This window comes from Cannabis sativa, chromosome 7 (genome assembly GCF_029168945.1).
Source record: "Cannabis sativa cultivar Pink pepper isolate KNU-18-1 chromosome 7, ASM2916894v1, whole genome shotgun sequence".
NCBI classification, from domain to species: Eukaryota; Viridiplantae; Streptophyta; class Magnoliopsida; order Rosales; family Cannabaceae; genus Cannabis; species Cannabis sativa.
The window spans coordinates 17,432,445-17,447,170 of NC_083607.1; the positions used below are offsets into that span (position 1 = coordinate 17,432,445).

The following is a 14,726-nucleotide window of genomic DNA, read 5'->3' on the forward strand; positions in this document are numbered from 1 at the left end:
AAGTTATGTGAGAACTGAAGGGCTTAATAATTAGTTTATACTGTTTGCTGAAAGTCTTAATGACAATTCATTGTTTTCCAGGGAACTCCAGGATTCTATGCAAGCTGGAACATTGGAACCAGAAGTTGCATTTCTCAATGCTTCTCTTGTACAATAATACTCACTTGATCTCTTTCATTTAGTTTCACTTATTAACTTTACTAAACTGACATTTCTGAGCTTTCTTGAATTCAACAGATCCCAGATGTTTTCCCTCTATTAGCAGCTGCACATAAGACCATAGTTGCCAAATCGCGGGAGTCACTGACAACGCGCACTCTTCATTCAGAGCTTGTTTACAATTACTCAGGATCTAAGCATGTAAAAACTTCATCCACTCAACTATGCTGGTCTATTGATAACTTGCTTATGGATACCTATTGTATAACCATTGAGTTTCAATGACAGATTACAGAATCCTTGAAAAGATGTGGCATCTCTGAAAGCTCATCTTATGTGCTTGCTGCTCGTTTCAATGCTTCTCCTGATGAGGTGAGAATATGAGATTTACTGTATCAAACCTTGAATTGCTTTAGAAGTATGTAAAATATTAGCCAAGCCTTTATAATATTTGCTATCACACTAGATGAAAGGCGTAGAGAAACTTATCAATGGGAAGCAGATTGACTTGGAGGAATTGGGAGTCAGAGCAGACCAAGCCCAAATTCTAAAGGTTTGTCTATTGACATTTCTTTTTCCCTTAAGCTAAAATAATTAGCCTTCAGTGACTGATAACTTGTTGTATTCCAGCAATACAAGATATCTAGCGTGGAACTTAGGGTGTCCTCACTTGCAGATGCTATAACCTCACGAATTGCTGCCCGAGACGCACTGTAAGAAGATGTTGAGTTCACTTTTCGGTTATTCTAGTTCTAAATTTTCTTTAGGCGCCCCACTTTTATTTCTGTCTTAATTGAAGGACAGAAAATGGTATTTGGATTGCTTGAAGTTGTACTGGGAAATGCTCATTTCGTTTACTTTGAATTAATACATATTTAGTTTTCAGCTAGGTGTTTCTGATATGATAAACATCATATAAAGTTAGTCCCTCTCTTGTACCCTTCTTCCTATCGTGGGAGGAGAGATAGACATGTCAAAAAGATCCATTAAATTGGAGCGGGTTGGAGCTCCAATCCGACAGATCACTTTTGATTCGAAACATTCGGATACTCATTGAATTTTGGATCTGAGGGAGTGTTGATAGGTTTTGATAGTGCTTAAATAATATTAAGCATCTTTTCAAATTTAATCAATTTTCCCGACATAAAAATTTCATGTAATATATATGTATATGGGTCACACGTTGTATACACGGAAAACTCAAAAAACAATATACATAGGCCACACATTTCCTGACCGTTTTAACACTATTTATATTTAGATATACAAAGCTACAAAGTAATGTTTCTTTTCTTTACTACGAAGGAAACGCAGCGTTGATTGCTAACAGTGACCGGTGATAGCCGGTGGTTTTTATCATACTAAAAGCAAAAAGAAAATATATGCTTTTCCATCATTGCAATGGATGGATTGGACCCTTTTTTTCTAAAATGTTATAGTAGCCTTATAAGGTGTAATATGGCAACTAAAATATTCTCTCAAACTTAGAAAGAATGAGTGCATCGGTGGACCTCTTTTAGAGAGAGTGTATTGTAGAAGTATCCAATTATAGAGAAATTTTACAATGCACTCTTTTAAAATGGATATATTAATGTACTCTTATCTGTTTTAGCACCCGAAATAATTTTTTAGTCAAATTTTTTCTCATGGTCATGTATGTTATAGTTATTTAAGACATCTTGTAAAATTTTAAGAAATTTGGAAAAGTTTATTATGTTGAAAACTACGTTCAAACAGTATATTGCACGCGTGACTATTTTATTTTATACTCGTGTAAAATAGACTGCTTAAATATTGTTTTCTATATTGTAAATTATTCGGAATTTCTTAAAATTTTGTAGGTTATCTTAAATAGTTATAACGTACATGAATATAAAAAAAAAATTAGAATAAAAATTTTTTCTGGATGCCGAAACAAGTTAATGATATATCAGTACATCCCTTTTAAGGGGTGCATTGTAGAATTACCCATTATATTTATATATTTTAGGATACTTTTATAATACACTCTCTTAATCTACTTAATCTATTTTGGCATTTAGAAATAAAAAAATTTAGTTAATTTTTTTTCATAGTCGTATACGTTAGGAGTGTTCATCAAATCGCCCACACTACTTTGTACCGCAAAAAAAAATGTAGTTTGAAATTCTTTATCGTGCGGTCGCAGTTTGAATTTTTCTTAAACCGTACGGTGCGATTTGCAGTTTTAAATTACTAATATGCAGTTCAAATCGTACCGCACCACATATTATAAAAATATTAATTTTTATATTTATATAGATCCAATATGTGAAAGCCTAACCCAAGCCTACTAATTATTGTATTGTTGAAATTTGAAACTTTTTTTTCATATTTATTTTCAAGTCTTAAAGTATTTTTGACAAGTGTTGCTCAAGCTTTGTTGTATTTGTGATAGTTTAATTATTTAGTGATAGTCTAAACTGTAGAAATCGCATAAACCGCACTGCACCGCACCATTTTTTGCGGTGCGGTTTTTTAGTTTCGCGGTACGGGTGCGATTTGGGAAATTAATAAAACTGCATGTGCGGGTTAGTTTGAAAAAATAGTCAAAAATCGCACCACCCGCACCGCGAACACCCCTAGTATACGTTATAGCTGTTTAAGACATTTTATAAAATTTTAAAAAATTCAGAATAATTTACAAGATAGAAAGCAATGCTCAAATAGTCCATTTTACACGTGTATATAATAAAAGAGTCTCACGTGCAACAAACAATTTGAATTCATGTTAAAAATTTTCAAAATTTTGCAAATGTCTTAAATAATTATAATATACACAAATATATAAAAAAAAATAGATAAAAAAGTCTCTTTGATGTAAAAGCATATAACGATGCATCAATATTTTTTTTAAGGTAGTGCAATGTAGAATTTTCTTATATTTAAATTTACTTTTGTTTTTCTAATTAGATAAATACCATTTCGGATCCTGTGTTTTATAAAAGCTATTGATTTGACCATCTGTTTTGTTAAATGACAAAATGGATCCCGTATTTTTCAAAGTGGTATAAATAAGAACTTGAGCTTAATTTTTGACAATTTTTTTTAATCTAACCAACTTGAAGACAATTCCTAATACAAACAAATACAGAAAATGTAAACAGTTTTGTCATAATACATTTAGATGAGATTATTATTAAATTTTATTTTGACAAAAAATCAGTTCAGGGTCTTATTTGTACTATTTTGGAAAATACAGGGTCCATTTTCTCATTTAACAAAACAGAGAGTCAAATTGGTAATTTTTCCAAAACACATGGTCTAAAATAGTATTTACCCTTAATTTAATCCCACTTAAAAAAATATATTTAAATAGAAGTAAAAATAAATAAATAAATAAGAGAGAGAGAGAGAGAGAGAGAGAGAGAGAGAGAGAGAGAGAGAGAGAGAGAGAGAGAGAGAGAGAGAGAGAGAGAGAGAAACGGTTGCAGGCGGTGAGACCGTTCTTGTTTATTCCGTATAAATAGAGCTTAACTAACTCTTAATTTTGAATTAGGAATGTCAGTCGGGCCCGGCCCGCCACAAACCCGGCCCGACCCGACATCACTTTGGCCCGGCCCGGCCCGGCCCGACTCCTTCTTTTGGCCTAGCGGGTCAAGCCCGGCCCGAGATAATCGGGCCGGGTTAGGCCCGACCCTTTTTTTTTTAAGAATACTTATTATTTTGTTTTGTTTCATTTGGGTATTTAATTTTGGTGGTTGTTGAGACAATTCATTATAGACACCTTTTTTATATATTATGTTATTTTAGAGAGAGAAAATTTGATGAGAAAATAGATAATGCATCAAAACCCACCATTGATTATCATTATTATTTGCCCTTTTTTTTTATATTCTTTCTAAAAATTATTATTATTATTAGGAAGTAGTTAGTTATAACTATTATACTATTATAATATGACATGCCTTATTAAAAGGGATTTCTTTTTTCTTTGGTTTTGTCTTGTTTTGAGTCATGGGTAATGGGAGAACTATTATATTGTTTGATTATGTTTTAAAATCAATATTATAATAATTATGTAAGTCAATTTATTTTTAATGAAGAGAATTATAAGGGTGTAATGGTAATTCTTTTTTTTTCAATTTTACTTTAATAATAGATAAGGTTGGAAACTAAGGTTTTCAATGAATAATTGAATTTTTGTTATAATGAATAAATGAGTGATTCAATTATGCATAATAGAGGAAAGCTTGAGATTGTACTTTTGTTACTAACAATATTTAATACATCAATAATAACTACCAACCATAAACTCAAATATAATAACTAGCAACCATAAGTACTAAACACTACAATTTGTTCTCATCCATATCCTCACTCATATACTAAAAAGAACAATGTACTTTCTAATCATCAAGATCAACTACGTAAGGCTCCTGCAAAAAAATAAAAATAGAAAAAAGTATTAATAATAAAAATAAATAATTTATTTGATAAATTATAAAAACTTAACTAATTACCATTGTTGGATCAACATCATTATCTTCATCATTCACTGTTGCTGTTAAAAAAAATAAAATAAATATTAATTCTAATTAAGAAATGAAAAAATGTATATAAATATATATTTACAATTGTTAAATAATATCTACCTTTTTTGTGAGTCTTCAACCAATTTTGTGTGCATACTAATGCTTCTAATGTAGAAGGATGAAGTCTCGAACGATGTGAACTCACGTGCCTACCACCAGTGCTGAATGTAGATTCCGAAGCAACAATGCTAACAGGCACATCAAATACATCATTGGCAATCATACTCAACAAAGGGTATTTGAGGCCCGTCACCTTCCAATAGTTGCATATATCAAATGACTCTTCAGTCCTAGGTATCAAGTTCTCCTCTAAATATAAATCCAGTTCAGACTTCATATTCTCTACTCGATAGGAAGCTCTAACAAATCTGTCAAAGTTAGAAAGGGCATCCAATCGGCGTGTTGAAGACGATGTTGATACATTTTCTTCTTGAACCCTTCTTTCTCTCAAATGAGGAAACTTAGACCCGTACTCCTCTAGTAGCTCGCAACAAAGCTCACGAACCTTCGCAATTTTAGTTACATATTGCTCATCTCCATAAATTACAGGAAAATAATATTCGAGCAACATGAACTTGTACCTCGGGTCTAAAACAACCGCCACACACATAAGCCCGTGAATCTCTCGCCAATATTTCTGGAACTTGGACATCATTTGAGTTGCCATGTCCTTAATAAAAGGCACCTCTGATAACATCCATGATTCAATGTTGGTCTTAATTTCACATATTTTTGGAAAAAAAATATTGGCGGTAGGGTACTTTGTTCCAGAAATTAATTCGGTTACTTCATGAAACAACTCTAACTTATCACACAATTGTTGAGCATTTTGCCAATCAATTTCCGAAGGGGCACACCTCAAACGCAACTCCCGCAGCCTTGCACGTTCAAATACTGTCTTGTAGGATAAAGCTGTGCTAAGCATTAGAAAAGTTAAATTCCACCTCGTTACACAATCAAGTGATATTTTTTTGGTGTATGGTACTCCAAGTTGACGAGCAGTGTCTTCAAATTTTTCATGTCTTTTTGGTGTGCCCGACCAATAAGCAACACTGTCTCAAATTTTGTCAACACTATCACCAATGACAGATAAGCCTTCTTTGACAATTAGATTTAAAATATGTGCACAACAACGCACATGTAGCAACTTTCCCTTCAAAATAAAACTGTCAGGCTCAAATTGTCCTTTCAAAAGATCAATCATGGAATCATTGGCAGTACAGTTATCGAGAGTCACTGTACTGATCTTGTCTTCTATTTTCCAATCATTAAGACAAGATCTTAGGGCCTCAAGTAGTGCTGGAGCATCGTGAGGACACGGAACATACTTAAAACTCAATATCTGACTGTGTAAGTTCCAAGAATCATCAATAAAATGAGTCACATTACAGCCATATATCCCCTCTTCTGATGATTTGCAGTCCACATGTCACTGGTTATGGCTATTCTGCTCCTACTTTTTTCCAAATTTTGCCTGCACTTTTCTTTCTTAGTTTTATACATTTTCATAATGTCTGATCTAATTGTATTCCTTGACACCATTTGAAACATGGGACATAAAGTGCTTGAATATTCTATAAACCCGCTATGCTCAACCATAGACAAGGGATATTCGTGCTTAACGATCATTTGAGCCAATTTGGTCCTTGCTAAATTAGGATCAAAATTAAAAGAAACTGAAGGGCTTGTAGTTGCACTAGGATTGGCGGCAAGTTGGGCCTTTCTTACAGGACACGTTTTCACGTGAGAATTTAAATGCCTAGTCCCACTAGAACTTTCTCCCACTAGCTTACGCTCGCAATACTTGCAAACCGCTTTAATTTTTCCATCAATTTTTTCTCGTGTGAAATGATCCCATGCACGAGAAGTTCTTTTTCTCTGATTCTGAGTTTCATCTACTGTATTGCTAACAGATTGTACTTCATTTGTAGTTGATGGCACAAAATCAACATCATCCTCAAAATTAGAATCGGTTTGACCAGACATTCTATATTAACCTACATTAACACCATATTCTCATATCTATCAATTAATCCATGCAATTTCTTTAAAAATATGATAAACATATCTACGAAAAATCGGGCAGCATTTTCCCTATTTTATTAACCTAACCATCTGTCAATTTTAACTATAAATAATCAGATAACAAACAATTTATCATCCTTATATCACCGCAGCACACAAATTTCGCAGAACCTACTTCACTATGGATGAATATATAAGATATTCAAACTCTTCTATAAAATTATATGTAATTTAATTATAAAAAAAATATAATTAGAGAGTACCTTGAGGACAAATGAAAATTAGAGAGTACCTAGATGCTGAATCCTGTAACTGAAAATATTAAAACAAATGAAAAGAAATAAGAACAACAATCAATAAGCAAAATTAACCATTCACAGATTTTAACAGATTTTTGTATTTTAACACAATCTTAACAGTTGCATCCATTCACAATGAATAGGCATACATAGCACAAGGCTACAAAGAATTACACAATTTACAACTTGTGAGAACCATTAGAAATCTGAAATTCAAATTAACCCAAACTGCAATTACCTTTACCTAAACTAACATATGGAACTACAATTTAGAATTCAACCTCACAAGTATGTGAATAAAATATGTATACATCCATTTTTATACAAGTGCAACTCTATAATTGAAAGTTTTAGTATCAAGTGATTAAAGCACATTTTTACTCCATGACCACTACTATAACTATACTCAAACCATTTTGATTATATATATATAAATATATATATCCCTATATATAAAAGCAATACCAATCTATTCAGCTTGTCCTACAATAATTAGTAATGGTTTTATTAAATAGTTAAGTAATAATACTGCTTGTACTTTATTAGCTTCTCATCACTTTTCTTGAACAAGTTTGCATAATATTAGTATAGAATTTTTGAATTTGTCATAATTCCTCTCCAAAGAACATCATATAACTATGAGAAAAACTATAGCTAACAGTATTTATAATGCATCTACTATCTAGGAATGTCAATCTGGGCTATTTTCGCGGGCCGGGCCTCCGGCCCGACGGGCCGACTGTGGCCCGAATGATTCGGGCTCTTCTCGGGCTTCTGGCCCGGCCCGGCCCGGCCCGGTATATATTATTTCGGGTCGGGCCCGGCCCGGCCCGACCCGAAATAATATATATTGATCTTAGTTCAGGTGTTTTGAAGGCTCTTTTTTTTATTTTTATATATTTTTTTTTTGTAGAAAGATGCATTATAAATACTGTTAGCTATATTTTTATTATTGATACTTTTTTCTATTTTTATTTTTTTGCAGGAGCCTTACGTAGTTGATCTTGATGATTAGAAAGTACATTGTTCTTTTTAGTATATGAGTGAGGATATGGATGAGAACAAATTGTAGTGTTTAGTACTTATGGTTGCTAGTTATTATATTTGAGTTTATGGTTGGTAGTTATTATTGATGTATTAAATATTGTTAGTAACAAAAGTACAATCTCAAGCTTTCCTCTATTATGCATAATTGAATCACTCATTTATTCATTATAACAAAAATTCAATTATTCATTGAAAATCTTAGTTTCCAACCTTATCTATTATTAAAGTAAAATTGAAAAAAAAGAATTACCATCACACCCTTATAATTCTCTTCATTAAAAATAAATTGACTTACATAATTATTATAATATTGATTTTAAAACATAATCAAACAATATAATAGTTCTCCCATTACCCATGACTCAAAACAAGACAAAACCAAAGAAAAAAGAAATCCCTTTTAATAAGGCATGTCATATTGTAATAGTATAATAGTTATAACTAACTACTTCCTAATAATAATAATAATTTTTAGAAAGAATATAAAAAAAAAGAGAGCAAATAATAATAATAATCAATGGTGGGTTTTGATGCATTATCTATTTTCTCATCAAATTTTCTCTCTCTAAAATAACATAATATATAAAAAAGGTGTCTATAATGAATTGTCTCAACAACCACCAAAATTAAATACCCAAATGAAACAAAACAAAATAATAAGTATTCTTAAAAAAAAAAGGGTCGGGCCTAACCCGGCCCGATTATCTCGGGTCGGGCTTGACCCGCTAGGCCAAAAGAAGGAGTCGGGTCGGGCCGGGCCGGGCCAAAGTGATGTCGGGCCGGGCGGGGTTTGTGGCGGGCCGGGCCGGGCCCGACCCGACTGACATTCCTAGGATAAAGCGGCAAAATGTTTGGAAGTGGTAGTAGATTGGGTGATGGTGAAACTTAAATATATGTAATAATTATGTAAAGTAGGTTTTATGTGGGTTGTTGATATGATTTTCTCATTTTGTGGAAGAGGAACAACACCTGAGAAAATTAAAAGGAAAACTACTCATCTTCTTCCTCTTAAATTTCTAATTTTAAAAGAACTTCCTGTCAATCTCCCACTACATCTATTAAGTTCATTCTCATAACACTATTGCTATTAAATTTGCAGCTATTGAATGATAATTGCATGGAAAAGTAAGGGAGTGACAACGGAGCAGATTATTGGGCTCTCGGTAGAGAAGACAGGGGCAGTTATAGTTTTCTACAAACAATAAAGAAGTTGCTCTGAAATGGTGGCAGTATACTATTGAGAAAATGATGGTCTTTTTTTCTCATTTATGACTTGTGCGAATTGGGGGCTTCTATGAACGGGTGTCTTGTGTGAATAGTTATCTTGGTCTATGAATAATTAAATAGAATGGGTTTACTTAACGAATGAGTATCTGTCAAGTTAATTTTTTTTTGGTATATTTCTGTTAAATGCACAACAAACTGTTAAGTGCACAGTTAAATAGACATTTTATATATTAGGTAAGAGGTAAGATTTATATACAGAGAGAGAGTGATGGGTAGAACTACAGGCCAAGATGGGAGAATCACAAAGGTGTTTTTCATGGCTACTCTGGTACTATGGTTGGTCTCAATTTTGTTTGAAATCGTATTCAACAAGCGGTCCGAGCTAATCTGCGTCGTTGTTGGGTGCTTCTTCTTCCAATTGGCCAACTGGGTCATTCGCTTTTTTGCCTCTCCCTCTCGTGATCCTCTTTTCGTTAACACCTCAGTTTCTCTCCTCCACTCAACTATTATTTCCTCTTCAGTGATTTTTATTTTGGTGAATCAATGGTTAATAACAAGGGGTTCTTTGAGTGGAAGAGTGTTCATGTTTGATCACTCTCAGTTATTTGCAGGTACTTCAACTTGGCCTTGTGCATACTCCGCTTTGTGCTTCTCATGTGGTTACTTTGCGTATGACCAATTAGATATGCTGAAATACCGATTATATAATGATGGTTGGATTCTGGTGCATCATCTGATACTCCTCATTTGTTTTACTCTTGCATTGTATCGAAATGTCACGATCAACTATCTTATTCTCACACTCATTTGTGAGTTGCATTCAATCTTCTTGCACGTTAGGAAAGTCCGCCGCCGGATGGCCCCCGGACTTACTAAGAGGAGCATGTTTGTAAGGATAGAATGGCTTTTGAATTGGGTTACCTACATTACAGCTAGGTGTGCTGCTCATATTCTCATCACAACCAAGCTTATTTGGGATGCTCCCAAATTTGAAAAGGGTGTGGAGCTACCACTAGCGCTGTTTGGAATGGCCGGAATGAACTTGCTTAACGGTTTTTTAGGAGTTGATCTCTTCAATGCTTACAGAAAAGAAATGATTCAACCCCAAAACTCCAATCATCATCAAGAGTGACAGACTAGACATACAAACCTTTAGGTTCAGAAAGAGTTACAGTTATTTCATTGTTTGTATTATTATTAAGCTTTCAAACATTTTAGCAACTTTTGAGAATTTTAGTTTCAAAGTCTTCACAGTAATATTAAGTGTCTCAATCTTCTTTAAGCAGTTCTTATAGGGTATGTTAAAGTTGAATATTTTCCTTTAAAAAAATTCCATCGCCTCTTATTATCCAGCGCCTCCCTCTGCCCGACGAACTAATAGATCGTCGGAGTATCCACATCCAGTCGCAGATCGTTGAAACCAACAGCCCGACGAACCAAAGCTTCGTCTCACTTTCCCTCTCTCGCATCTCCCTCTTCTCCTTTCGACCAAGGCCACGTCATCATCTTCAGCAAAACACAACACTTCAAGGTTGTCTCTCTCCTTCTTGTTTTATGTTGTCTGTATCTTTCTCTCCTATCAAAAGTGCATATGTTTAATTAGTATTATGATTTTGAGTTTAAATAGTTTATTGATTTGGGCAATAGAAAATGCATATGGATTAAATATGTGAAATTTGTGGTCTTAAATCTGAAATTTTGGTTGGAAATGATCAAATGAAACTGATGCTTCTTTGAAATTGTATTTCTAATTTAATAGATTCATTATCTGTCGTTCTTATTCATTTAGGATCATAATTATAAGTCTTCAAATTATTATATATATATTTATATATTTTATATATTTATATTTCCTGTAATTTTGTTTTTCCCTTTCATTTATTTTTTAACCTGTATAAATATAATTCAACACATTTAATATATACAATTGCATGTGGCCCCGAAGATAAATAAAATGTTTAAATTATTCTTCTTAGAGTTAATTAGTGATAAATTTATTCATTAATTTTGACCATGATAAATGATATATCGATATAGTTAATGCATATATATTTTTTCAAAAAGACTTGAAATGGGAGAAGCAAGCCACTATTTTCAGGTCAAACATGCATGTTAAAAATATGTTCTATAATTGAGTCTTATACATGTTACATGTTATGCTTACAGATCACTATACTGTAGATGGGAATGCTTGAAAGAAATTCTGCTTGGTGATTGGACTGATGGGATACTGTGTAGCTTTGGAATGCCTGTAATTAAACAAATTAAACAACTGGTAATTTGTTGGTTTCTATTGCATCACATTAAACAAATTTGGAGGGACACTGAGAATTTTGAAAATTCTTTTAGCCGACAACTGGTAATTTGTTGGTTTCTATTGCATATATGTATTCATGTGTTTTTCTATTACCCGAAGAAATAATTAGTACTTAAGCATGTATTCATGTTTACTGACTTCTATCTTATTATATTTTAGATGACAAATTTGATTTTTATGTGTGGAGCAGGCAAAAGGATTGATATCAGAATATCAACTGAAATTTAACAGTGCAAAAGGATTGATATCTGAAATTTATTGGAATATGCTTGCTGTACCACCAACTACCTCGTACAAGGTAGTTTTATGCTTTTTTTCTATTGTATTGTCATTTCGTTTAACACTGGTCATTCCTGAGTTTGAAGAGCAGTTTCTTAAAATAAAATTAATATCATATATACTTTTGTTTAGCATTGGTTGGTACATGGCATCTTTAATTAGACATATGATTTATATCTTGGCAGTTTTAGCTGTATAAAGGAGACAAGTACAATATTTAAGGTTCGATCTTATGCCCAAAGCCTACATCTGATATTTACCTAAGTATTCATTGTGTAAACATATTGGAGGATATTATAATAAATTCCTATAATCTTTAGAGATTTGGAGAGTATAGGGCATGAAGGTATACTGGAATTTTACAAGGTGTGAAGCAAGTCACTACAACATTTTTACTCAGTACCGACGGAAGTAATACCGGCGGAGCCAAACCGCCGGTATTAATGGGGTTATTACCGGCGGAAAAGGCATTCCGCCGGTATTACTTTTGAATAATTAAAAATTAATTAAATATTTATTTAAATTTAGTATTCCCGGTGGAACTTTAGTATTACCGGCGGAAAATCCGCCTCTAATAGTTTGGGCGGGATTTTTACCGCCCAAATTTTTGAAAAGACTAATACCGGCGGATTATTGCCGGCGGGTTCCGCCGGTATTAGTCAGGGGATTCTGAACGTTTTATTAATACCGGCGGAACCCCTATTAATACCGGCGGGTCCCGCCGGTAATAAATGTCTATATAATCCCCCCCATAACTCAGAAAACATTTTCCATTTCCCCACTCCATTTCACACCACCCCACTCCGACCCTTCTCCTCCTCCTCCTCCTCCCTAAGCTCGACCCTCCTCTGCCATAGTCCCCTTCTCCGAGTCGTCCTCCTCCGCCAAAGTCCGCCCGTTTGCCACCGTGAAGCGCCATTGCACCATCATTTTTTTTTACAGGTAATGTGTTTTTCATTATGGTTTTTTCATTTTTTTCATTTTCTTTTTATTTTTCTTTGATAGTTATTAGTTTTTTCTCCATGTTTGAAGTTTCGGGGGAGATATTTTGCTCGAAACAGTAACGGAAAGTGAAAACGAGGGAGGAGTAAAAGCTCGGCAGAAAAATTTACAGGTTTGTTTGTTTGTTTTTTTTTTTTTCAATCTTTGAATGTTTAGTAGTTGGTATATTACATTTATATATCTGTGTATGTGTAAATTTTTATGCAAATGTATATGTAAATATATAATTTTGTGTTTAGTAGTTTTTATGCAACTGTTTAGTAATTTTTTTGTGTATGTGTAAATATATAATTTTGTGTATGTCTGATATATGTGTTATATGAATGCATAATTTTTAAACAATATATTATATTATATATATGATATGTATATATGTATATACATATATAATTTTTAAACAGTGTATATATTATATTATATGTATATATAATATATTGTTAAAAATTATGAATATGTAAATTTATAAAAGTTTAGATTTTAGTGTGTATATATAGTAATATATATAATGTATTGTTTAAAAATTTTAAATATGTAAATTGTTATATAATAATAAATATAATATATATTATATATATATGCTTAAAAGTTTTAAATGTGTAAATTTGTAAAATTTTAGATTTTAAGTTTATATAGTAATAAATGTATTTTATAATAATAAATGTGTATTTTTGTTTAATATTTAGAATTTTGAATAGTTAAAAAATTATAAGCTTGTTAAATAATTAATTTTGTAATGTTTTTTTACTTTTTTTAAAAAAATTAGAATAAGAATATATTAATTACTTAAAAAGTTTATTATAATAAAATAATATTTTAAAATAATTATGTAATATTGTAGTATATAAATAATAAAGATTTAACATGAAGAAAATTATAAATTAAAAGTGTTTTGACAAATAAATATACAAAAATATAATTAAGTAGAGTAATATAAAAAATCATAAATAATAAATATAAAAAATTTGAAATAATAAATTTTTAAAAATAAAATAAAAATAAATTAAATTAGTTATAAATTTTTTAAATAAAAAAATGTAATATATATATATATAAAGTAATACTTATTTAGAAGTATAAATATGAAAAATTAATTTAATTAATTAATAGTAAAATAATTTTTAAATTATTAAATAATTATTATTAAATATAATAATTTATTTTTTTAAAAAAAATCCTGAAAAATTTAATATGTCATAAATTTGAAAATTTATGTCATAAATTTGAAAATTTAATGGGAGGATCTCCACAACAGCCTATGTATGGTCAGATTTTCAGTGCGCAGAGCCAGCAACAACCTATTTTGGTTCGCCCGCATCCTCGACAGTTTATGGAGATCTTACGTACACCGCAGACTGGACAACCTTATTATCCTGCCCCGCCAGCTCAATCCCGTGATAATCTTGATGGTTCAAGACTTAGCTCGAATGCAGATAAATTTTTAGAATAGTTAGGTGTTTTTAATTATGTCAATTTTTATGTTTTAAACTTCATCTAATTTTATTTAAGATAATAAAGTTTATTTTGTAATGGACAAATTAATATTAATGCTTAATTTCTTAATATTAATGTTTTATATTTAATTAATAATATATTTATGAAATAATTATTATATATAATTATAATTAATTTAATTATAAAATATATTAATTATTATATATATTAATTTAATTATAATTAATTTTATTATATATATATTATATTTAAGATAATATATTGTTTTTTTTTAATTTATAAATATTAATACCAGCGAAAATTGATTGTGGTCCGCCGGTATTAATGCATCTGCGTGGAAAAGTGCAGATATTAATACCGGCGGAC

At 31.6% G+C, this 14,726-nt stretch overlaps 3 protein-coding genes and 1 long non-coding RNA gene across 13 annotated transcripts in view; 2 read left to right on the forward strand and 2 right to left on the reverse strand.

Annotated features, from left to right (window-relative positions):
• LOC115697515 (uncharacterized) overlaps window positions 1–1,288 on the forward strand; it is an 84,344-nt gene extending 83,056 nt beyond the window's left edge. For all 10 annotated transcript variants that reach the window (XM_061101881.1, XM_061101882.1, XM_061101884.1 and 7 more), the window contains 5 exons: window positions 82–148; window positions 238–360; window positions 448–531; window positions 626–712; window positions 790–1,288. In XM_061101881.1, coding sequence (XP_060957864.1) covers window positions 82–148; window positions 238–360; window positions 448–531; window positions 626–712; window positions 790–876 — 448 coding nt within the window. In that variant the 3' untranslated portion in view covers window positions 877–1,288. The remainder of the gene's footprint in view (window positions 1–81; window positions 149–237; window positions 361–447; window positions 532–625; window positions 713–789) is intronic.
• A 3,068-nt stretch (window positions 1,289–4,356) lies between these two features.
• On the reverse strand, window positions 4,357–4,884 carry LOC133029346 (uncharacterized). The gene is made up of 2 exons (XR_009683500.1): window positions 4,641–4,884; window positions 4,357–4,556 (listed from the first exon to the last, which is right to left on the reverse strand). It is a non-coding gene; the product is annotated as an uncharacterized LOC133029346 (long non-coding RNA).
• A 1,208-nt stretch (window positions 4,885–6,092) lies between these two features.
• LOC133039660 (zinc finger BED domain-containing protein DAYSLEEPER-like) lies at window positions 6,093–6,698 on the reverse strand. The gene has a single exon (XM_061118568.1). It carries the CDS (start codon window positions 6,696–6,698, stop codon window positions 6,093–6,095), a length of 606 nt encoding a protein of 201 aa, XP_060974551.1.
• A 2,869-nt stretch (window positions 6,699–9,567) lies between these two features.
• On the forward strand, window positions 9,568–10,965 carry LOC115697514 (uncharacterized). The gene has a single exon (XM_030624550.2). It carries the CDS (start codon window positions 9,579–9,581, stop codon window positions 10,440–10,442), a length of 864 nt encoding a protein of 287 aa, XP_030480410.1. The 5' UTR covers window positions 9,568–9,578; the 3' UTR covers window positions 10,443–10,965.
• The last annotated feature ends 3,761 nt before the right edge of the window (window positions 10,966–14,726 follow it).

Bases quoted from the DNA above. Each gene is read 5' to 3' on its own strand.
- LOC133039660 (XM_061118568.1), bottom strand. From the start codon at position 6,698: ATGTCTGGTCAAACCGATTCTAATTTTGAGGATGATGTTGATTTTGTG.
- LOC115697514 (XM_030624550.2), top strand. From the start codon at position 9,579: ATGGGTAGAACTACAGGCCAAGATGGGAGAATCACAAAGGTGTTTTTC.